General features: G+C 41.8%; 1 protein-coding gene across 1 annotated transcript in view; it reads right to left on the bottom strand.

Annotated features, from left to right (window-relative positions):
- Positions 1-26089, bottom strand: part of VAPB (VAMP associated protein B and C) — a 60085-nt gene that overhangs the window by 10781 nt on the left and 23215 nt on the right. The window contains exon 2 of the mRNA XM_006095425.3: positions 12041-12193. Within this exon, the coding sequence (XP_006095487.1) occupies positions 12041-12193 (153 nt within the window). The remainder of the gene's footprint in view (positions 1-12040; positions 12194-26089) is intronic.

The following is a 26089-nucleotide window of genomic DNA, read 5'->3' as shown; positions in this document are numbered from 1 at the left end:
CAAAGTGCAGCCCAGCACCCCTTCTGCCACCCTGGTCACTCCAATTGAGATGGGTTCACCTGCACCCCAGGCCCACCATCACATACTTCACAGAACCACATATGATGGAGAAGAGAAACACAAAGATCCTCATCCATCTTGGGATGCAGGGGTCCTTTCTATCTTGGGGACAGAGAGTCTATGAAAACCTAACAAGACATCAATTTAAACACTTTAGTGTACAGTCACCCAGGCAGCTCTGCTACCCCCATCACATCCGAGTGCTCTGAGCTACAGGGAACCTTGCTGGGAGACTTCTTCAGGACAAAACTTAATACATGCGCAACCCTTTTTAAAATTCGGGGCTTGTATACACATGATACCGAGTCTAGCTACCAATAAAGATTAGTAAAATAAGGATGTTCAGCCTGAGTACCCAAGATCTGCACAGAGAACTAAGGTCATTTCAAACACTGGGCCACTGCACTCAGAATGTATTCTTGCAGGTATCAGGGCATGGTTTTCTCCTGGAAAAGTCCTTGCCAGCAGCTCTGGACCAGGCACCACTGAGCTGGCAAGAGCTCTCCCAGAAAGACCTGGAACACCATAACACGCCGGGCTTGACACTGAACCCACTAGTAGGTCAAAACCACAACTTCTTCTTCTGAAAGCTACATTCTCATAGCATGTCCCCATTTCCACCCCCAGGGCAATAAGGAAGATAATACATGATACACTAAAGACTCAATGGGATCTGTCTTAGACAGGAACTGTCGACCTCTTCTGGAGTTGGGCCACAGTCTTCAAACCACTGTCAGATTAATGTTCATTTTTTAAATTTGAAGAGAACTGGGTTTTGAGCATTTTGGGTTTCGCTTGGCTGTGACAAAATCATGTTCCAGTATTTTTCTGGATGGGAAAACCTTGTCCCACACTACACTTAGACTTCCAGCAGGTCACAGCTCTTGTAGCAAAAGCTGCCTTTTCCTTGAGATGATTTTCCAGCTGTGAAAGGCCCCTTCTCCTCCACTCCACCCTAGAGTTCTGAGGCTAAACCAGGATTACTGCTAAAGAGCCCAAAGCCCAGAAGACGAGAGCAACAGGAAGACTGCTAATTTTCTTAGAAGCTGGCTCTTTATTTCAAACTACACTAAGTCATCCGCATAGAACTGATGAGTCCAAAGAACCTAAGACCTCCCTGCTTAAACAGCCCAGGAAGTTCTGCTGCTCCCTGTCCATTCTGCTCCCCCTTCCTCAAGGCACTGCAAGTGAGAGAACAGCCAAGAGACCTCTGCTTGGCTAGAACCAATGTTCTAAGAAGGAAAGGAAAGGAAACTTCTCTAGAACCTGCTATGTACTAACCCCACACAGGCACATTTCATTAGTTCTACCATTTAGTGCTCACGAAAAATGGTCAAAGAAGCCCATGTCTTCATTCTCCAGATGAGGAGACAAGGGCTTAGAAAGAACATGTGGCCTCACTCGGGTCCCATGGCAGCATAAAAATGACAGAGCCAGTCAGTATTACACACACTTGGCTTTGCCTCCAGAGTCAGACTCCCACACCATAGGTTCTCAAAGTGTTATCCCACAGACCCTGAGGGTCCCCCCATTGGGTGACCCATTAAGTCATGATAATACCAGGATATTACGAGCCTATTCTATTGTATTGACACTCAGTGATGTTGGCACAAAAGCCCTGGGGTCAAGTTGCTGGCCCCCCGAGCAGGAACCAGATAGTGCTGGTGTCTCTGTATCAGGCACTGCAGCAGACGAGTTTCACAGAAGAATGCCCTTGACGAAGTCATGCATTAGTTTTCTCACGCCCAGACCTGACAGTACATGGCAGCTCTCGCACAGAGAACACTGCTGCTCTCTGGGAAAAGCTCCTGTGCATCCGTCTGGTTGGGGACACTGGCTCCTGGACTTGAAAACGATGGTTATTCAGATCTGGGTGTATGGCAGATGTTTTCTTGAAAAGGAATGAAGCGAGTCTATCCGTTCAAGGAAAACAGCTTATAGTAGTTGTGGTCAATGATAAAATCCAGGCAAAAATTAGAATCTTGGAAAATTTATATCTGTCACCAAGAGCTTCCCAGTTTCCCAAGTACTTAAAGACTTTTCCGATGAGATCAGTGGAAATAGTAATGAATGTGATTTTTTGATGTTATATAATAAAACTAGAGGCCCACTGCACAAAATTCATGCATTCAGGGGCGGAGACGGGGGAGGGGTAGTCCCTCAGCCCAGCCTGCGCCCTCACAATCCAGGAGCCCTCGGGGGATGTCCGACTGACGGCAGTTAGACATCCATAGTGCTGCTGTCCTAAGCCGGCAGTTAGACATCCATAGCGCTGCTGTGGAGGTGGGAGAGGCTCCTGCCACTGCCACTGCGCTCACCAGCCGTGAACCCGGCTTCTGGCACACTGACCACCAGGGGGCAGCTCCTGCATTGAGCATCTTCCCCCTGGTGGTCAGTGCACGTCATAGTGACTGGTTCGTTACGCCGTTCGGTCAATTTGCATATTAGCCTTTTATTATATAGGACTAGTGGCCTCGTGCACTAAATTCGTGCACGGGGGCAGGGGGTGTCCCTCAGCCTGGCCTGCACCCTCTCCAATCTGGGACCCCCTCAGGGGATGTCCAACTGCTGGTTTAGGCCCGATCCCGCAGTCAGACATCACTCTCACAATTCAGGACTGCTGGCTCCCAGCTGCTCGCCTGCCTGCCTGCCTGATTGCCCCTAACTGCTTCTGCCTACCAGCCTGATCACCCCCTAACCGCTCCCCTGCCGGCCTGATTGACGCCTAACTGCTCCCCTGCTAGCCTGATCGCCCACAACTGCCCTCCCCTGCTGGCCTGATCGCCCACAACCGCCCTCCCTTGCCATGACCCGCCTCCTCTGCCGGGACCCGCCTCATCCACGCTGCGTGGAGCCACGGGACCCCCAGGCCTCACTATGTGGAGCAGCCACCAGGCCCCGCCTCCGCTGTGTTGCGTGGCCATCTTGTGGCAGCCATATTGTGACGACGTCGCGCGCAAGGGCCACCTAGGTTTTTATAAGTATATAGATATGTCAACATTTGGAAGACCTGTATAACTCAGCTAACATAATATTACATAATCCAACCAGAGTGCAAGAGAGACCAATGTGTTTTAGAGAAACAAAGTGGTTTCAGATTCCACACTACACTGAACTTGAAGGAAGTGTCAATTGTCAAGTTTTGGTGTAGTATCAAAAAATAATGTCCACAATTATCTGAAAAAGCTATTAAAAATACTCTTCCCTTTTCCAACTACATATTCTATCGTAAAAAGTGGTTTTTCTTCATACACATTCATCAAAATGACACATTACAAGAGACTAACTGCAAGAGCAGAGAGGAGAATCCAACCTGTCTTTCACTAAGCCAGACATTCAAAAATAGGCAAAACATGTTAAATAACACCAGTCTTCTCACTACATTTTTTGATGTAATTAATTTATTAATGTGATTATAAAATGAATTAATACTTTTTAAACTTCTCAATTTAATTTACAATATGATAAATATTGATATAACCTACATACAAAAAATGTTCTCGGGTCTTCCATTTTTAAGAATATAAAGGGGTTCTGAAACTAAAAAGTTTGAGCACCATCACTCTACACCAAGCTGCCTCACAGGCTCTGCAGGAGGAAAATGGTCTAGCGGAATAGTGAAGACACTGGTAGCGGTCTAGTACCCTGTTTGGGAGAAATTACAGTTAAAACAGAGAGCAGTTTCACACAAACCAGCCTTGAGTTCTGGTACGGATCGAGACTCGGTGGTATCGAAAGGCACGTGTCCCTTACAGGGAGGGGACAGGGTTTCCTGCACTCCTCTAACCAAACCACCTTGTTTGCTCCAACTCTGCTGAGGGTACCGTCTGAGATCCACTGCTGCCTGTGGACCTTACAGATGTTATCAGCACAACCCCAGGCTAGCACTCCCTACCTGCCAAGTCACCACAGTGTAGATCAGGAAGACCTGTGAGAAGGTATAACTTACATTTAGACCTCTGTTAAACAAGAATGTAAGCAAGGGCGTAATGGTGGTAACCAATAATCACAAGGGAGCACTGAAGACAGCCAAGGTAGCAGGTCAAATATCCCTTCTGCAAAGGCAGCCCTCGTGAAATAGGAACACGGGTGCCCAGTGCACTAGGGAGCCTGGCCAGAGTTGAAAACTTCGAACTGCAGGCGAACTTCCTGGAAGCTCAGGAGGTAAAGGTGGCTATAACCCTTCCCCATGACTCTCCTTTGGCCTTGAGCAGCAAGTGGAAAAGAAGGTGTGTTCCACCGACCAGCTCTCCTTTCCTTCTGGGGTCCCAAATCAGCAAGAAAGAGTAAAGAGGTCAGGTGGCCTCTTAGACTTGGTGAAACTTCATGACTCCTGCTGTGCCTCAGTATACCCATCCTGCTCAACATGGCCTCCAACTCATGTCCAAAGTTTGTATTTCTCAGCCCCCATCATCTCATGTCACATTCAATTTGCTATACCCTATTAGCCAGAACTTTATGAGAACATGACAGAATAAATGCTGTTAATCGTTTGTTCTTTCAGCTCCATACATGCAAATTGTGACAGAAATTATGTACTTTTACCCTGACAGGCTATAAAAGAGCCTCCCATTAACTTAATTTATTTCACTTGAATACCAGAGACACTGATGATAAAAACCCTCTTAAATGAACCATCTATCCTACTTTTAAAATGTATCTGCTGATACTACATTAAAAAGAAGCCTGTTACCAGGAGACAGCTTGGAGACCCGGTCACCACTCACCCACATTAACACTTTATGATATGATGTCTGCCGTATTACAGATCGCAACAGTGGGATCCTGTTAAGAAAGGGCCTTTGGGATCATAAAACATTGGATCAATAAGACCAGACCTTCTTCAAAGGAAAGAAATGCAGAATATATGCTACTTAATGCACAAGTACACACATACCTCAGAGAAATGATGACTTGATTAAATGCAGCATTACAGCTCCTTATGAGAACCCAAGCACGTCACAGTTCATTTTCATCTGCACCATAATGGTAACAGCTAATGAATAAAAGTCTACAGCGTGCGCTTTATTATTTTTTAATCTCAGAATCTTATCTTCAAAATGTCTCTTCTCATTTTACATGACCCATCTCAGCTCAGGCCTCTACTGACATCTGGATTCTCCCCCTCAGAGATCTTTGCAGTTTCTCTCCCAACCAGGTTACTCTAGTTATACACCCCTATAACCCCTACAAATGTTACCTCCCCCTAAACACCCTAGTCACCACTATGATATTTCTCAGATCAAAACCTCCCATTGTGCAGGTAAAGACAATCAATTCAACTCTTCAGTCTGGTTCTCCCCAGATCTCCTGGTACGACCCAACACAGGCCCCTGCCGGTCCAACATGTGTGCATATTGTGTTGCCTCTACCCCCCATACCCAAGGATTCTGTTATTACCAATCAGTTTCCTCCTATCGTTGACCCTAACTGGCATGTCCCCCTGCCCTACTCACATCTCAACAAACCACACCTTTCACAGTTTAATCCACTACTCACTCTGTAAGGAAGGGTCTCAAGCTTCAGCATGCATCAGAACCACCTGGACTGCTTGCTGGCAGGACCCCACCTCCAAAGTTTCTGATTCAACAGATCTGGAGTGGGACTGGGAACATGCATTTCTAGCAAGTTCCCAGCAGACGCTGACCCTGCTGGTCCAGGGACCACACCTGGAGAACAAAGGCCACACAGCACCTCCTGACACTGCAGCTCCTGCTGAAATGCCACCTCACAACCTCATTCCCACCGTGGGCATTATTCTGTAAGTGGACATTGTTTGATGCTCAGACTCCTAAGCTCCTTCCTACAGGTCTGCCTTTCCTACTTGGTCAGACCAAGAACAAGACTTCATGTTTTGATGTTTCTATGCGGGGTACTAATCTGCATTTTCCACTGGTTCATGGAGGTGCACCGTCTTCCCTTCAACTTTCCAAGCACTCCTGTATCTGGCTCCCTCTGGAAATCTCCTTAGGGCAGCACAAAGACCTTCAATCAGCCAGCTTCTCCTCTCTCCTACTACCTGGAGCTGCTCACTATCCTACCCTCTGTCTAAGGCACGGTTTCCAGTCTCCTGGTCACCACTGTCCCTTTTTCTTGTCCCTTTCATACACCCTATATATCGAAAGACTGTTCTCTACCGAACTGCATTCATGGTATAATAATGAAGTCACTGCTGCACTGTTTTAAAGTAATCAGAGAAAAACCAGAGCTCATGATCAGCTTAAGATAACTAGTGTTACCACAATGAGGTAATATAATTCTAGCCTAAAGTGAAGCTGCTCAACATTTTGGTTACAATGTGTATCCTATCATGAGTAAATTTATTATTTCCTTTAGGATTCTCAAAATTTTGAAAACATCACTACATTCCCCTCTGCCTATCCAGGGACCCATGGATGGAACTATGAGTCTAGCAGGTAAATAATTAATTTTATCTATTTATAAATAAGTTAACACTGAATTGTCTTTGTGTCTTTCCTAGTTCAGGCTAGCCTGTCTTAGATAACCAACTTCTCATAGTCTAATTTATTTGTGCAGAGATGAACACAAATGTGCCCAGTGTCACTGGAAAATGATGTGTGCCATATGCAGGCACTGGTCAGAGAACAAGGCTCACTCCTTTTTTATAAATATTTTTTAAAATATATATCTTTCCCAAACCTCCAGCATATTTCCTGTCTCCCATAACACTGTATAGTGGACTACAACAGCCTCTCCCTGGTCACTCCTGCACTGTGAGCATGAGCGCCCATTGTGCCCTATCTTAGTAAAACCTATACACCAGGTCTCTTACAACAGTCAACTGGAATGTGAAAAACGGTCTGCCTGATGCTTCAGTAATTCCAGGCCACTCTGTCATTTCCGAACTCTCCCTACTTGCTCTCTGTAGTGCTCCTTCCAGCCCCCACTGTGGCCGCCTCTCACAGCCCTTTCCATTCACTCTTGGCCTGTCAATTCTTCCTAAGAAACTTAAATATTACAGTAAACTTAAAAAAAATATTTAAAAGTACAATTAGGCTGAATTTTTGTTGGTAATTTCCTTTTTTTATAAATCTAGAATCTCATATGGGTGAAAAAGATTAAAGATACCTTTTACATATGAATGTGAGTTGTTCTTATCTAAGAGTAATAAACCTGGTTCATGAAAACGATTTATAAAATGTTTCTCTTATCAGAGACTTCAATTCCAAAACAAATGAGCAAACGAACAAGAACATGGCTGTGAAGATGTCCAAACCTCACAAATGTAGCTCCCATGTATCAGCAGGAGACAGACAACGCCTGACTTCTTCCTCTGGGGCAGTGCAACTGCACTCTGGTGCTGGTCACCTACAAGCTGCAGCCAAGGTTGGCTGGTCCAGGGCAAGCCAACAGCTTCATCACACTGAGTCAGCAAACTCTTAAAAGGATTAATTACCAATTGCGATGCTACCCAATTACGTTAATTGACCAATGTTTCCATCCAAGAAGAGTTGCTGATATTCACTGTCCTTCCTCAGGATTTTACTGGAAGAACTTTATGCTTTAAATGTGATTGATATAAGTGCTGAAAAGGGCTATCTGTCAGTAATGAATACTGCTCCCGGATTCTTTGAATTATAATTTAAATGACATATTCAGACACTAGGAGATTTGTGTGTGTTTGTCTCTCATCCATTTCCAGGTCCCAGGGTACACTTAGTAAAGTGTATCTGTACCTAAATACTGGTATCTTTAATGACTCTTCCCAGTGCCCCTCCTAACACAGAGAGATTTTGCATTTCTAATTTGCTTGGTACACAGGCAACCAATGTGCATAATTGAACTGCAAATGGAAGTGTGCTTGCTACTTTAGTGAAATTAGAATTCAGTGAAGGTTATAAAAATATTAAACTTAATATCATATTACAGGAAGCGTAAGTATTTTTGATGGGCCCATAATTTTACCACTTCACCTGCTGTATCCGCTGGCAAACATGGTTTGGAATATTAATGGAAAACTCCCTCATTATTAAACTGCAGCATTTAAAAAAAAAATCCACAACCACTAACAGCTTACCACAAAGACATTTTCAGAAATTATCTACCTTAAAAATATTTTCCCACTAGACAGTTCAGAAAATAGATTTAATTTTGTAAAGCTAGAACAAATGGGGAGACCCCCCACTGCTTCAAACACTTCATTAATTCAAAAAGTTCTATTTTCCTTGCATTTAAAATCTCGGGAGCGGGGGGGGGGGGGGGGGGGGATCCAATCTCCTCTTCTCCGATCTCCATTTAAGTGTGCCTATCTTGCTGAGGTCCAGAGTTGAATAATTCAAAGCCATCTCTAGTAGATGGTGTGTATCAGAGAGCAAGGGGCCAAAATCATGGCTTTCTGGTCAATTAATGGAAACAGCAAACACCTGCCACCCCCCGCCCCCCCCTTACAATGCTTCATCCAACAGGCATGGGCCCCTGCAGGGGCCACTGTAAGAATGAGATGAGATGAGCACCTCCATAAAGTGTAAATAAAAGGATTCAAATTAGAGGCCCTTGTGGACAGCTCCAAAACCCCTTGGGATGCCCCCACATTTTTACCTACTGGCACAAAAAGTTTAGATTATGCCTATCTCCACCCATAACTTTACCACTTAAGTTTATAAAACAAAGTTGGTAGATTTTTTAAAGGACCTAATAAGTGATTTGCCATCTTATGAAGATAATAACATGAAAGGTCAGAATCTGGACTTCTGACTAAAAAAGTAAGGTCCCTTGAATACTGGTTTTCTAAAAGCTGAGAAGAGCCTCACAGAGTGTGTCTGAAAAACATCTGACAGCTAGAAATTCTCGCTCCCACATCACAACCTGGTTCGTGGGCCTTCAAAACCACAGTCCCTCTAGCCAGCTCCATGGTAGGTAGCCTCCTCCTCCTCCTGCTCTTTGCTCTCTCTCCCTGCCCACTCCCCTCTCCAGGAGTGATTTACAATCTTCCCTAACAGCTACAATCCCACAGTTTTTCAGACCAGGGAGACAAGTCCTGTAGACCACGTCCTCTTCAGGTATGCTGTGACGTTCTGCGTGGTAGGCAGGGCAGTCCTGGCAGTATTTTAAATTGATTCGATGACCACCTTTCTATAGATTATATCTGAAAATTTAGTAGAAGCTTTTCACTATAAAACAAATGCAGAATATAGAAAGAAGAAAAATACAAATTTCTTATTGAAATCAGAAAAAGTCCAAAAATTAATGAAATGGAATTAGTTTATTTCTTAAGAAGCAATTCAAGTATGTACAATCCACCTGCAACAACAAACTAGCCAGTTTACTTCAAGGCTAGTGGAATCCCTCCCTTGTACCATGCCCAGTTAAGGCAGCATGGTAAATACTCTGTGAGGCAGATACTACTCTCCATGTTACAAATGAGAAAACCACAACCCAGAGAGGTTGATTGATTGGCCAGAGATCAAGCTACAAGTTACACAGCAGAGCTGGGCTTGCTATTCAGGTTTCCAGACCTCAAATATATCTTTGAGTAGAGCAGGTGAGACCAAGCTTGGCTATACGTGCACCTGGGACAAGGGAAGGCTGGCCTTTGGACAAGCTGCAATTCACCCTCCTGAGGATGTTTTCTCCCCCGAAGAAACCCGAAAACACCACATATTCGCTAAGATGTCACTGTGTAGCTGCATTCAGGACCCTTAGAAAAGTGCAGTGCTTTTATCTCAAAACATGAATGTCTGATTAATGATACAGTAGCCTCTCAGCACATAAAATTGCAATAAACCGGTGTCAGCCTTCTGTGGCAACAGGTGGGGTGGTCCTGGAAACGCACCGACATCTGACCTCACCCCCGGGCACCTCAAGCACTGAGATAAATACACACCAAAAAAAAACCCAAGGAGCCCTTTTCCATGTGCAAAGCATAATCCTTCCCATCTAGAAGGAAAGCTTGCAGACACACAGTTTATTATTCAAGTGCTTTTCCCCAAGTACATCACATGCTGAGAAATAGGGCACTTTATGTTTGACATTCACATGTAAGTGGGACCTTCCCCTAAAACTGTTGAGGCAGCTTAGAGCCACTAGATCAGGAGCTAAGACACCTGGCTTCAAATACCAGCTCTGGCACTAACCACCCAGGGACTCTAGGTCAGTGGTCGCCAACCTTTCAGACCTCATGGACCACCAGTGGTCCGTGGACCACCGGTTGGCAACCGCTGCTCTAGATGACCGTGCCCACTATCTGCACCTTCCCTTTTCATCTGCCAAAGGAAGGCCACACCCACAATGTCTTGGTCTTCCTTAAGCAGGTAATCATAAATCAAAACAAATGCCCAGGATTAGTTATTACTTTAAAAGACATTTCTATGATGGAGAGGATGGATCTTTCTGAAACACACACACACACACACACACACACACACACACACACACTTATAACATCAGAAAGAACATCTACACTGTACAACTGCCTGTTGAGACTATTTTATTCAGAAAACCATGTTGCTGCTCCCACAGTTACTGTGAAAATTGGTAATTCTCATCTACTGACAATCTTGCTCAAATTTGATATGGGCACAGAAATTGAGAAAAAAAAGTCAATAAAAGAAGGGAATGGAAGATTAGGCTGCCCTTAATTTCAACAGAAAAATGGAAACTCATGTGTTTTTAAACCTGTGGAACCAACCAAGACTACAGAAACACCAACACCCTGGGCCACTTCCATTCTCCAGGGTGCTACAGTTCAAAGAGCTAGGGCTTTAGAGCTAGGCAGAATAATCTACACCCTGCTATCACTTGTTAGTTTCCTGAGCCTACAGCCACTAGTGTCCGTCTTGGTACAATGGAGGTGACAGTGCACTCCTCACAGGGCAGAGAACAGAAGTTGGAGGAGATAATGTGTGTGCAGGCCCAGAGTGTTGGACACCCCCAGTAAATGTGGGCTCCTACTCTCCTGACTTCTCCTAGATAATAAGCTGAGTCAAGAGTCCAGATCAGGCTTTGCAGCCTCAGAGAGAAGCGCACAGGGGGACAGCTGGTGTGGGCGCGCCATAATGAGAGAGACCGATGGATGCAGGGAATAAGAGCTTGCAGAAATGATCAGATAATGAAACACCTCATATCTTTCCAAAGAAGTGAATCATTTTCTTTCAGGTGTCAAGTGAATAGCCAAATGCATCATAATCAAAATCTGTCATGGAAAAAGCCAGCCAGGTACCCATTTCCAACAAGTAGTGGCCTCTAATGATGCAGAGCCTGCTGTGGCTCTGTCTCCCTAGATACTCAAAAGATAAACACACACGCCCACACAGCTCCTCACAAACACAAAGGCATCCTTGGATCAGAAGTTCTAATGAGCTAAAAGTTTATTCCATTTCTAAAATATATTAAAGTCAAACCCATCACTTTCATCTCCTTAATTCTGAAATTTAATTCTCAATTTGGGCACTTTACCAGCATCTTTTCAAAAGTTGGACTTTGGAAAAAATATTCCCTCTCAGACAGAAGGGGAAAAACCCATCAGACACGAACAAAACTCACACCCTGGAATATATTCCAATTTCCTTAGCCCTGTCTCCCTTAGCTTTTCACAATCAGTAAAGTGCAGTTACCAGTCATTGGAAATGACATGAGCTTAATGTCAGAAATCATTTAGCTTAAATAAGAAAATAACTCCATTTAGCTTTCTCCCACAAAGTAAAATTAAGTTTGTTTGGCCCTTTTTTATTTATTGCCGAAGGGCAAATTTCAAGGGAGTGAAAATCAAACTCATTCTGAAGTCTGAAGTTACCACTGCAATTTTGCTCTAAGCATTGAGGCGCAAAGGCTGTAAGCATTAAACTAAAGAGGCATTAATTATGGAAAAACAACAGGTGAGAGGGACCCACTGAGCTTGGAGGGTTGGGGGGAGAAATCTACATCTTATTTTGCTACATTGCAAATACAACCTTTAAGAAATCGCACTGGCTCCAGGGGGCCTCTTTAGTCCACCCTTCCAGCCTCCAATCTCAGGACTTACCAGATACATTAATCGCAGCCCCTGCATCAATGATCCCACTGTTGGGCCTCACGCAGTACCTACGTGGTGCTGTGGTCTTCACTTTGAAACACACGTTTCGGTCTGTTGGGTTGCCAAGCTTTAGGTTGGTGGTGACAACATCAGTGAAGGGACCTACGGAATGAGAGACAGAGACTGATTGGGGATCTCAGGAGGAAAGTCTAGAAGACTGATTTACAGTCTGAGGTTCGAAGGGATAATGGAATATGGTTAAGGGAAGATTTGAGATCCAAAACTATCTCACTATCATAAATACAGATGAGCCAAGGTTAATGCATTAACAGTAGCAGGTAAAATTCACATGTTCTCACCTTGCCACCAGGCATCTGGTGAGCATTCCAACATCCCTCACAACTTTATGATTATTGCTGTTTTACAGATGAGAAAACTGAGGCTTGGGAAGACACATTACTTGTCTACGTTGTAACACTAGTTAGTGGTAGTTAGGCTCTACAACCAGGCAGCCTGATTCCAACCAAGGCCCGCTCTTAACCTATGTTGAATACTGATTTCCACAATAACAAGAGAAAAGCTAAAAGGGAGAGTGTAAAGGGCCAGACCTGTGCACAGTGATGGTCAATGGCAGAGTGTGCAGAGTGGCAAATGTAAGAAAGGCTTTGAGGTGTTAATTGTCTATAAACAATACAGTGGTACTGCCCTAGAGTCCATGATATCTGGGCTACAGCAGGTTCATAGTCCTGCTGAGCAGCCCACACTTGAAACGTCACATTCAGTTTTAACTACCCAGGCTTCTGGGAAGATTGAAAGAAAGCTCAGTGCCCTGAGGGTATATTTTATTATTATTTATTCATTTTCTACTTTATTAGATTTTTTAATTAAAAAAGTAAAACATGCTTCTTAAAACAAGTCAAACAATAAAAGATGTATAAAGAGGAAGTTAATAAGCTTTCCCTTGTACCCTGAGGTAACAATATGGGAGATCTTTCCACATCATCTATGCTCATACAAACAGTACATACATACGCATGCAGGGAGAGAACACTAACAAAACGGGATCATACTATTCACACTGCTCTGAAACTTGCTTTTTTTCCATTTACTAATCTACTATGGACACATGACCACTGGGTTTAAGAAGTTAGGTGGGAAGTTTGAACTATGAGACCTATTAGGTCCTTTTCAAATTTATATCTTTTCACCATGTAAATCAATAACATCTGTGTTTCCTCTAGGCAAGCTCTTTACAAGGATGTAGGAGATAGGGTGGAAGGTGTGTGTGGGTGTGGTTTCACAAACTAACAAATACATAATGATGCTTTGTCATATGTTCCCTAAGAAGACCCAACCAACACAGACGTTTGAATCTATGACTTGACAACTTTTTAATGAGACTATAAGCTTGTGAAGATAAAGATAATACTGTTCCCGGTTTCCCTCTCTGGCACTGTGCCGGGCATCTAGGAAAGGGGTGTACAGATATACAGAGATTCCTTCACCAAAGGGGAAACTACCTCATAGATTACCACTAGCAAAATTAAAATCTCAGGCTGCTTTCTCTGCACTAGAGGTGCTCAGGGTATGAAAAATCAATCTGGTATGGGCTCAACCTAAATATAAATTAAGAAATCAATAATGATAGAAAGGAAAAAAGGAAGAGAAACTCAATTCCAAAATTAAATAAACTACAGTTGGTTCTACTATAAAGCTTATTTTGAAACCGTGAATTTGTTCCAATGTGATTGATGTGCATATTAGGGGGACAATCTGAGCATAAAATGAATTCCACATTTGCTTATGCGTGATTTTGTCTGTAAGAAACGCTAGGTGAACACAGAAAATTGCACCCTGCTGAACCATGTCGCACAGAAATACACACCTCCGACACACCTTAACCACCTACCGATGCCTCAGTCCACCTTCTGGGTTAGGAACCACGCCCATCACACCTGGTGTCCCCATCGTCCCCTCGATAGCAGGTGACCCTCCTTCCTCAGATGCCCACTTCCATGGGTAAACAGCAGGTCTTTTGAGGTAAAGTGCCATACTTAACTGTAATATTTCTGTATTTCCTACCCATTTAATGTGCGCAAAACTGTGCTACTGCTTTTATTAGTTTCGTGTGTGTGTGTGTATGTGTGTGTACACAACAAAGTTTCTGAATATTATGCTCCTAACTTCATTTCCCCCTTGTAAGTCCTGTGGTTTTTACTGTGCTATTTGCAGAGTATGGTGATTTTTAGGGATGCAAGTGTCATTAAAATAGAACCAGCTTGCCCTGGCTAGCGTGGGTCAGTGGTTAGAGCAGGGGTGGGCAAACTTTTTGACTCGAGGGCCACAATGGGTTCTTAAACTGGACCGGAGGGCCGGAACAAAAGCATGGATGGAGTGTTTGTGTGAACTAATATAAATTCAAAGTAAACATCATTACATAAAAGGGTATGGTCTTTTTTTTTTTTTAGTTTTATTCATTTCAAGCGGGCCGTAGTTTGCCCACGGCTGGGTTAGAGCATCAGCTTGCACACCAGAGGGTTTTGGGTTCCACTCCCGTCAAGGGCAAGTACCTGGGTTGCAGGTTCGATCCCCAGCCCTGATTGTAGTTGGGGTGTGTGTGGGAGGCAAACAATCTCTCTCACTCTCTCTCCCTCCTTCCCCCTCTCTCTAAAAACAGAGAAAATGTCCTTTGGTGAGGATTAAAAAAAAAAAAAAAGAACCAACTCTATTACTGGATCTGTTGTTTTGGGGTTATCTGTACTAAACGCTATTCTCATTTCATGTGCAATGACACCTCCAAGAATGAAATGCCTAAAGAGAAGTTGTCCATTTGTTTACCTTTCTAATAGGTGCTGCCTTCAGCCCTCCCTTTGGGAGTCAGGCTGGAAGCCGTGAGAGGGAGGCATTGGGTAAAAGCAGCTGTGGCCAGATATGCAGAAAGGCAGAGTCCTTGATAGTGCATCTGACCTGCTGACTCCAGCACAAACAACCCTCTCTCTACATTCTAAGTCATCTCCTTATTGCAAAATAAAAGCTTACACAAGAGGGGAGGTACCCTGTGGCCCATAGGATTCTCAACTACCATGAGGAAAGCCAGATGCTGATAGCACTCCATCCTTGTATTAAGTTCTTGGCATTAAGGGAGAAACAGGACTTATGGTGCTGTGGCAGTGTTTGGGGATTATAGAGGCAGCGGCTCTCTGTGACTCTACCCTTCACCACTCTCCAAAGCCTGCAGTCTGACTCATAATGAAGATGGAGAGAGTCTGAGCTCCCGTGAAGACCCCTCTACTTGCTTCGGGTGGAGATCACTTCAGCAATGGTGAAAAAAAAAAAGAATAGCTGAACACAACTCTAGTTTTCTGGGATCAAAGAAAGCAAACACATACATGCAATCATGCCCAAATGACACACAAACCTATATAGGCACTATCACCCCCTACTTACTTTACATTCCCTCGCCCTCACTTAAGAATCACCAATCACAAGAACTCCATAGGCATAGCTCCAGCTCAAGTAGCCCCACAATTCTGGGGTAAAGGAGAGGAAAACAGGCAAAAATGTGTGTCTACACAAAGACTCACCTAAAAAGGGATATGCTTGCAAATGTAAAGCCTGGGGATAAAAAAAGTATTTACTGACCATTTGAAGGTGAGTTATAAACTACCATGTCTTAAAGCTCTCCAGACATAAGCTTAAAGTTATGAGTTTCAACAAAATTCTGCCTCAAGAACATGGAAGACTCTTCAGATAAAATGCCAAGAATTCATAATTGCCTACAAATATAGAACAAAAGAAACAGATTTTTCTAAGGTGGCTCAAAGTATACTGAGAGCAAAAGAAAGGGATGCTAGCAAGATTATACTGTGATGAAATTAAGAACACTTACTTGTTTTCTATTGTCTCCTCCCCACCTTACTTCATGAAGTTGGGGAGCCTAAATTTTTAAAATACAGTTAAGTCCTTACTTTACATCAGAGACAGGTCCTACCACTTTGAGCAAGATGACACATAAGGAAACCAATTTTGTCACGGGCTAATTGATATAAACAAGAGCTCAGTTCCTGAGGCATCTCATCAACATTATATCGAAACTACCTTGAACAAAACAATGTTAACTGAGGGCCTGCTGCATTTGTTTATCCCTTACATTGACCTTTTCTTCCAAGGTACTCCACAAAAAAAATAAACCAATTGTAACTGTAAACACTAAACTGCTTTGGAAATCCCCTCAGTTAATCTATTACACAGCAATCTCAATAGTGTTTCAACCTATATGCATCACATAAGTAGTCTAAATTATTAAAAGACAATATTTGTAGTAATAAGCAGGATAAAATAAATATCCCAGATTTCTCTTCAACACTCAATCCTATTAGGGATTTTTTGGGTTTACATAGGTAATAATTTGTAAAAATCTGGAGGGAAATATACTGAAAATATATGCAAGTGAACATCATCACTGGTAAAATAGCAAAGCCTCATGAGTAAAACTCAAGTCATTTTACAAAAAACAGGTCAACCCTTCTCACCCCACCCCTAGCAATTTACTCTTAAGAATTTTATTGAAAATAAATTCTATTCAATTTGAGTAATTATAGGAAATAAACCATGTTAGTGTTCTCCTTTTCCCCTGTATTAATGAATTAGAATACACAAAAACCTCAATAAAAATGATGTAAAGGCTTATGAACATCACTCAGATTTTTACTAGTCACTTTCATTTCATAAAACTGCCATTTCCATTAAAGCATTATGTAAAAAATGGGACTTTACTATACCAACATAAATATTTATCACCAATGAATTTAAACATTGCTTATAAAGTACAGAGTCAATTTTACAAATGACATCTCCTTTCAAAATTAGGCTTTTTTCTTTTAAGAGATGAAAAAGATGATTAGGTATCTCTAGAACCGCAGCACATACTTTTAATCATTTTTCTTTCTAACCTTCTATTCCTTATTTCAGATGATGTTTATACAAAACTAGGAACTAAGCACCTAAAATGTGAAATGGGAGGTCAAAAAATGAAGCAACATGATTTTGGAAGAAATTAGGACTATTGCTTAAATTTTAATTTTTTTTCTTTTTAACAACTGGACTAATGTTCTTTGTGCTTTTTATTAGGCGTGTTCACCTGTCAAGATTCTTGAGTTTGATAGATGCTCATGCATAGCATTAACTAACTTGAATTTGAATTCCTGGACATGATCTGAAAGGTTATTTAGATAAAGCTAAACACAGGTCCTCAACACTGTTTCATTATAACGCCTTAAGAACTGAGCTCTTGTTTATATCAATTAGCCCACAGTAAAATTGGTCATTATACATCATTTCACTTAAAAGTCACAAAACCTTTCAACTTACTGTATTTCCTACACCTAGCCTTGACTTATTATCACTTTAAAGTATTTTAAGACAGTAAGAGATCTAGAATTGACCTTAGAAAGCAAACAATATACAATGTCAGCAGTAATATGCATCGCATTAAAAGTGAAAAGTGGAACAGTCAATTTTTCAGTCTTACTTACAAAAATGGAGCCTTAGAATTACAAAGTGCTGGTTTAAAGGTCAAGGAAAGAAGGTCACAATCCAGCAAACTTCTCAACAGTAAGAGTTCAGGTTCCAGATAGAGAAAATTTCATTAAAAATGGCAAGATAAACTTATCAACCAGGAAACATAAGAGCATTTTATGGAAAAAGTATTCCATCAAATCCTTAAACATGTCACAGTCTCTGCATGGGTAAGTATTTTTCTGTAACTGTTCATTCAGACCCAAGCACGAGGAGACTATAACAAAGCTCTTGAGTTCAGGTCCCAACAACTGTAAAAGGTACCAGTGAAAACTCCAAGTGAACTCAAAACTCATTCTTGGCCTTATCTGTGTAACCTAAAGCTATCATATCACCACATTTGTAAATAACAGGACAGAATTTTTTTAAGGGCTAAATATATAATTTTATTTTTACTCAGCAATTCAACTAGAAAGATATATATATATACGAAACACAAAACCATAAAACTCATAGAAAATAACACACAAATTCTAGATAAACTTGGATTTGGCGAGTACTTTTCAGATGCAACACCTAAGGAAGGCACAATCCATGAAAGAAATAATTGATAAGCTTTAATTCATTAAAATTAAAAACATCTCTCTGTAATGGATACTGTCAAGAGAATGAGAAGACAAGCAAGCCATAGACTGGGAGAAGAAATTTGCAAAAGACATACTATGGAGTGGGGAGGGGGGCATATTTGATAAAGAACTGTCATCCAAAATATACAAAAAACTCTTAAAACTCAACAATAAGAAAACAAACAGCCCAATTTAAAAATGGGCAAATGATCTGAACAGACACCTCACCAGAGATAAACAGATGAAAAATAAAACATACAGATGAAAAAAAATATACAAATGAAAGATGGTTAACATATCATTAGGAAGTTGCAAATAGAAACAGCAATGAAACAATGAGATACCAATACACACTTATTAGAATAGCCAAAATCACAGTGGCCAGAGTTGCTCAGTTGGTTGGAACAACGTCCCATGCACCAAAAGGTGGTTAAGTTCGATTCCCAGTCAGGGCACATACTCAGGTTTCAGGTTCAACCCCTGGTTAGGGCAAACGTGAGGCAATTGATGTTTTTCTTTCACATTGATGTCTCTCTCTCTTCCTTCCTCCCTCTAAAATCAATAATAATCCTATTTAATAAAAGCCTAATATGTAAACTGTCCCCTCGACTGGGAGTTTGACCAGGGGTTGGGGCCAGCCCACCCTGGCGGCAGACAGCAGGGGGGGGCGTGGGGGGGAAGGCCCTAACCGGCAGCCGCTAGGGAGCCTACCCGTGCACTAATTTTGTGCACTGGGCCTCTAGTAATAAAATAAAAAGAATAGCCAAAACCTAAAACACTGAACATTAAACGCTGGCAAGGATGTGGAACAGGAGCTCTCATCCATTGTAGGTGGGCATGCAAAATGGTACAGACACTTTGGAAGACAGTTTGACTGTTTCTTTACAAAAACACATACTCTTACCATACAATTCAGCAATCCATCTCACTCCTTGATATTTACCCAAAAGAGTTGAAAACACATGTCCACACAAAAACCTGCACATGAATGTTTATAGCAACTTTATTCATACTACCGAAACGTGGAAGCAACCAAGATGTCCTTCAGTAGTTGAATGGATAAACTGTGGTACATCCAAACAATGGGATATCATTAAGCACTAAAATAAGCTACCATGTTCAGACTTGAGGAATATTAAATGCATATTACTAAATTTAAAAAGCCAATCTGAAAAAGGCTACATCCTGTATAACTACAATTATATAACATTCTAGAAAAGGCAGGGTTGAGGGGAGGGAGAAATAAATAGATAGGCAGTGAATCTATTCTGCATGATATTATAATGTCAAAACCGACAGAATGTATGACAGCAATATTGAACCCTAATGTAGACTAGGAATTTGGGGTTATAATGATGTGTCAATGTAGGTTTATCGGTTGTAAAAAAATATATCAGTCTAGTGCTAGATGTTGACAGTGCATGTATGGGGCCAGGGGCATATAGGAACTCTCTATACTTTCTACTGGGTCTTGTTGTGAACCTAAAACTGCTATTAAAAGAAACTTTTTTTTTAAGAGGAAGAAAAAAGTATCTGGCCTTCATATTAGTTATATTTTGGTAGCACCCTCAACGTTTTAAGTGTGTGTGTGTGTGTGTGTGTGTGTATATATATATACACACACACATATACATATATATATATACACACACACACACATATATATATATGTAAAAATATATAAAATGAATAAAGATGTTTTGTTTTGCAAAGAGATTGATTTTCTCTTTTTTTAGAGTTCATTAAATTCTGGTGTTAGAAACACATACCCTTCCTTTGTAATATGTTTCCTGATGCAGCTACAGTATTTTAAAACTCAAACTATATGTGTTACCAAATATGTTATATAGCAATTTGATATATAATCTATCGGGTCTCAGCTTTCCAGATATAAACTTAAAGTTATTATCTCCACAACAGGTTTTTTTTTCATTCTGCATAAAATGAGCTGTATTTTATACTCTTGCAAACAAAATTTAGGTACAATATCTCTCCTTTCTTCAAACCTTCCAAAAAACAAGTTAACCATATTTCACTTCAACTCTGAAAAGATTACCTTCTGAGAAGGTAATAATCTGTCTCCAGAAGCCTAGGGCTGATGATGGATTTTGTTAAGACAATAAAATTATGCTTGAGGTTTCAATACAGTAGGTTCTGTGCACGGGAAAAGTATATTAAAATGGGGGAAATGGACAGTATAAAGTAAAATCTGTTGAATATCTTATAGATGTCTTTAAAATTTATCCTTTGGCAGTCTATTTTCATTAAAGGTATCCTACTGCTTCCTCCTTTCCCTACTCATCTGCAATGCACCAACCCTCACATTACTTCTTTTCTTGTTTATGTAAGTATTCCCCTTCCAGAATAAAAACTCCATGAACAGATACTTTTCTGTCCCTCTTGTTCAACACAGATGATCAGCATCTAGAACACTCCCAAACAAAGAGCAGGTGCTCAGTAAATTGGATGAATGAATAAAAGGATGGCCATGCCATCCTTCTATTTTGAGCAATGGTTTTCTTCTTCCTGCATGCATCCTCCTGCATGCACAACCGGTTCTGGGTGAATGATCACTGAGACAACTGTTGCCCCTCACCAGCATTATCATCCTTTTCATCTTCAGCACAGGACTTAGGATCAACTCCTATTTCATTTGTTCCCATCTAGAGTAAACTTTCACACGAGAGACTATTCCTATCCCATTCTTCCCTGGATGCCCAGAGCCTAGAACAGTGCAACTGTTCCATAACAAAAGGGTGAACACCAGATTCCTGAGAGGCAACTCAATTCTGACTCTGCACGTTTCCTATGAACAGATGCCTACTCTACAACTTGGACCTAAAGTCATGGTAAATTTGTGCTGTTGTATACAGGTTGAAGGTTTTGAAAATGATCTTTTGTGTCAATAATGCTTTTATCATTATTAGTCTATGATAATTTTGTTTAAAGTTTTCCCTCAAAAAAATGAAAAAAAAAGTCATAGTAACAGAAATTCGGAGAGGGCGTGCTCTTTAAATAGCCATGAATTCAAGAGTAAGGACACTGAGAGAAGTTTTTTAAAAAATCTATTTTCTTGATTGAATTGTTAGCTCACACATTAAATCGATGCTTTAGAAACAAATAAAGCTTTGCAACCAATGTGTTTTTAATGGCAGACATTGGATTCCGATATTTCAGCAGAAAGCCTAATTGTGTAGCTCTTATTTTGAAATAACCACACATAAAGAACCCTCACACAGACATATAACTTTCCTGAAGAAATCTTAGAATGTAATGTATCCTAAATTAATAAAGCAACCTCCGTGATATCCTCAGGAGACAGCCAGCAACTGAGAAACATCACACCCATTATTATAGCAAGAAAAATCAACACCAAGAATACTCACTAATGATGCCATTAAAGGCACACTAGAAGCCAGCCTGATTGAAATAGCCTGTCCCAACCTTTCAGATTGCTTCTTCAGCTCACCAGCTTCCTAGTTCCTTTGGAGCAGAAAGAAAGAAAACTTAGTCTGTCACACAGGTGGGAAAACTAGATCACAAGGCACTCTCTACTGCAGCGTAAAAATCCAGTGGGTGGCCTGGCCAACGTGGCTCAGTGGTTGAGCATCAACCTATCAACTAGGAGGTCATGGTTCGATTCCTGATCAGGGCACATGCCCAGGTTGCGGGCTTCATCCCCAGTGGGGGGCGTGCAGGAGGTAGCTAATCAATGGTTCTCTCTCATCTTTGATGTTTCTATCTCTCTCTCCCTCTCTGAAATCAATAAAAATATTAAATAAATAAATAAACAAATATCCAGTGGGTGGGAAGTGCTATGAAAGACCCAAGATCAAACTCAGGAAAGCTACCCAAGAAAGACATAAAGCTAGACAGCAAAGAACAGCCAAGGAAAGTAAAAGATACTTACTTGTAGCTTATGTTAACAGATAAGCAATTATCATTCAGAATAAAGAACTCATCCTATATAATAAAAGGCTAATATGCAAATTGTCTGAACAGCAGAACCAAACAACCGAACAACCAGTCATTATGATATGCCCTGACCACCAGGGAGCGCACGCAGAACATGGTGGGCGTCAGCAGCAGTGGGATGGTGGAGCAGGTGAGTGGGGGTGCCAGACCAAGATGGAGCGCCTGTCACTGTTGTTGGGAGAGCCTCTGGTGGTTACTAAAAATATTTTGCTCCCACACACTGTGATCCCGCCTGGCACTCATACCTGCTGCTGGTGCCAGCCCCACTTGTACCCACTGCTGGCACTGGAGCCACCACTCATACCCGCTGTCAGCGCCGGGCACCAGCCAAGATTGCTCGGCACCGTCAGCAGGTGTGAGTGGCGGCTGCCGGCCCCGATCGCCCTTCTCCAGGGCTTCTCCACCTCCCCCTGCTCCTGAGGGGTGATCAGGGCCAGCAGCTGCCTCTCACACCCACTGCCGATACCAGCCCCCCTCACATCTGCAGCCAGTGCTGGAGCCGCCCCTGGAACCTGCTGCTGGCGCCGGTCCCAATCGCTCTGCGCAGGTCCCAATCACTCTGCGCCATCAGCGCGTAGGAGCTGCAGTGGTGGGAGTGGGGCTGCCAGTAGGCAGGAGACTGGGGGCTGCAGTTGGAAGGGTCCGGGCAGGGGCGTGGAGGATGGGCCAAGACCTGCCCCTGTGCGCACCGCAGCTTCACGGCCCACAGTTCCTTTCAAGGTGCACGAATTCATGCACGGGGCCCCTAGTTAATAATAAGTGTGCTAAATTCTTATGAAGTACTATATAGCTGAAAAGAATGAACTAGATCTAAATTTCAAAAATAGGTGAGTCTCAGAAACATGTTAAGTGATGCATACTAGTATGGCAAAATATTGCATTAACTAATATATTAAAAAAAAGAAATAGTTCACACTAAATTCCTCCGGAGGGTAAAAAAGAGTGGCATGAAGGGGAAGATATGGAGGGCAGACATGTCTTTACATTCTCAGTGAAGTTTATTTATTAAAGAAAGATTTAAAACAAAATATATAAGTTACTGACATTTAGTTATTCTGTATTGGGGTGTTTATTATATTATCTGTATTTTTTGGCATTTAACTTTTTTTTCAAATAAAGAAAGCTATCTGTAGTTTACATAAGATCCAGACAATGTTCTTATTTTTAAAATATATATATTTTTATTGATTTCAGAGAGGGAGATGGAGAGAGACAGAAACATCAATGATGAGAGAAAATCATTGATTGGCTGCCTCCTGCATGCCTCACACAGGGGATGGAGCCCACAACCCGGCATGTGCTCTGTCCGGGAATCAAACCGTGACCTCCTTGTTCATAGGTCAATGCTCAACCATTGAACTAAAACGCGGTCAGGCCAGACAATGTTCTTTTTTAGAGACGCTTCTTCTTGCCCAGAACGCCTTGTATGTATAAAATACTGGGATCCTGAATTGTGCAATTGTTGAAAACCAGTGTACCTACATTGAGTATAGAGCAGTAGTGGTCTTATTAATTCAAGACAAATACAAACCTAAAATTTTGACCAAATCTATTATAAGAACTTTGAAGACTAAAAGACTTTACCCACCTAGAGGTAAATACTATGACTACTTTTCTTTAATGCAACCCCTTTTCTAAATAGAAAAATGGCTGAAAGTATAATACAAGGCCTGACGTTTCATACATACATCTTATCCCTTTTCAGCACAAAGACAAGTGATAGTATATAGGTTAAGATTGTTTTAAGGTAACAGCATTACTGACTGGTATGAATTTTATATATCAGCTCTAAAAGGATCTTAGACTACTTAATTGACTGAATTTTTTTCAATGTACAATCTTTACCCCACTGAATTTAACAAACATCTAGTATTTTTTCTCTATTTAGCTCAAAATTTGTGCAAAATTTATGATTACAGTTATCATGGAAATAAACAAAAAGATAAGCAATATTCTACTTCAAATAAAATTCTACCTAAATAGAGTGACAAAGCATGACTGGTTTTGTTTTGTGTGTTTTCTTTCAGACAAAGCAGGAGTCAAGACAGACACCAGTGAGGGATATGAGTAATGAGAGAGAAAAGAAGAGTCCCAATTTCTCAAGGCTGCAGTTGTGGTTTTAACTTGACTAAATAAATTAGCAGTTTGAGTCAAGTACATAATAAAGTCAGTATCAGTAGAAGTAAAACTGCCCCAAAATGTAAAATGCTCGGTGGAAATGACAGACAGCATACAAAAGCGCCCACACCAAAATCAACACATCCCAATTCACAGCAGACGCACAGAGTGAAGCAAAACACATGCACATTCCTCACCTCTAGGGCCCAACTTAAATTTTCAATTTGTAAACACTGAGGAATAGCGGAATTTGGTTGGCTTATCAGTTAATATATAATCTGTTCTGGCTTCCTTTTCAGGAGAGAACCTAAGTGGTTTACTGGTGAAAAAAGGTTATCAACCAGGTCTGCAGCCCCTTGAACAAATTCAACAAGAGGCCAGAGGAAAAGAATGTGAGACCTGGATGTAAATATTTTTTTATTTTCCCTATTGTTTGCCTTTGGAAATCATACTCATTCTTCAAAGTTTTATTCAAATACCTTCTCTTTGAAATGGCTTACCCTAATCTCTCAGGACCTGTGTTCTAACAATAAACTGATTGCCACATTTGTATCTGCAACCTGACCCTCTCCCCCATCTCGACTTGCTGGTGAGGTGGACTAAACCTCTCCAGTTTATCATGTCCAAACTGCACTCGAGCCCCAAACCCACTACGTCCCATCTCAGGAAGAGAAACCACCGTTCACCTAAGCTTGGACCACAAGCAGTCAGTCACCCTAGTTTCCTCTCTTCCTCCCCCAACCCCACTTAACCATCAGCAAGTTCTCTCAGTTCTACCATCAGAATCAATTTGGAATCTGAGCACTTCTTACCACATTCTCCCCACGACACCACCCTGATTCATGCCAGAGCCTCTCCTATTCTTGGCCTGGATTATTGCAGTGGCCTTACCGCTTCCACACATGGCAGCACCCACACATTTCCCATAGCCAACTCTCCCCACACCAGCCATGTTCTTTTTTTTTTTTAATACATATTTTACTGATTTTTATAGAGAGAGGGATAGAGATAGAAACATTGATGAGAGAAAAATATCGTAAAATATCGTTGATTGGCTGCCTCCTGTACACCCCCCTTCTGGGAACTGAGCCCACACCCCGGGCATATGCCCTGACTGGAAATCGAACCAAGATCTCTTGGTTCCTGGGTCGATGCTCAATCACTGAGCAACACCAGCCGGGCCCAGCCATGTTCTTTTAAAAATGGACTCTTGCTCAGAATCCTCCATGGCTTCCATCTCACAACAAAATCCAAAGTCTCTCCTATGACTTGCCTACCAGGAACATTCCTCCTTCCTCCCTGAGCCCATCTCCTACAGTACCACTCCATCACTCCATTGCAGGAACAATGACTTTGCTGTCCCTTAAATACTTCAAGCTCATCACCACCTTGAGGCCTTGCACTTACCCTTCCCTCTGTTTGGAATTCTGTTCCCCCAAATGTGTGCATGACTTGTACACTCATTTTATATAGGATCTCGGTTCAAGTATCACCTTCTCAGACACACGGCCTTCCCAATAACCCTCTTTCAGACAGAATCCACTCCCAAACCCCTTTATACTGCACCCCCCCTCCATTCGGCACCTATCAATTATCCAGCAACACAGTTATATATATTTACTTTTTTATTTAGTACCCATCTTCCCCCCACCGGATGAGCTCCATAAGGCAAAGGTTTTGTCAGTTTTATCATCACAGTCTCTCCAGTTTCTAGAACAATCCTTGGCACACAGTAGGCATCCAATAGATAATGGATGAATGAAAGCTCCAGGTACTGTGCTAGGCCCTCAAGCTAGAAATGACACTGCTGAGCCTGCCCAGA

The sequence above is a fragment of the Myotis lucifugus genome, unplaced genomic scaffold (assembly GCF_000147115.1).
Source record: "Myotis lucifugus unplaced genomic scaffold, Myoluc2.0 scaffold_155, whole genome shotgun sequence".
NCBI lineage: Eukaryota > Metazoa > Chordata > Mammalia > Chiroptera > Vespertilionidae > Myotis > Myotis lucifugus.
Note: the sequence above shows the minus strand (reverse complement) of the source record. Positions and strands in the feature narration are given on the sequence as shown.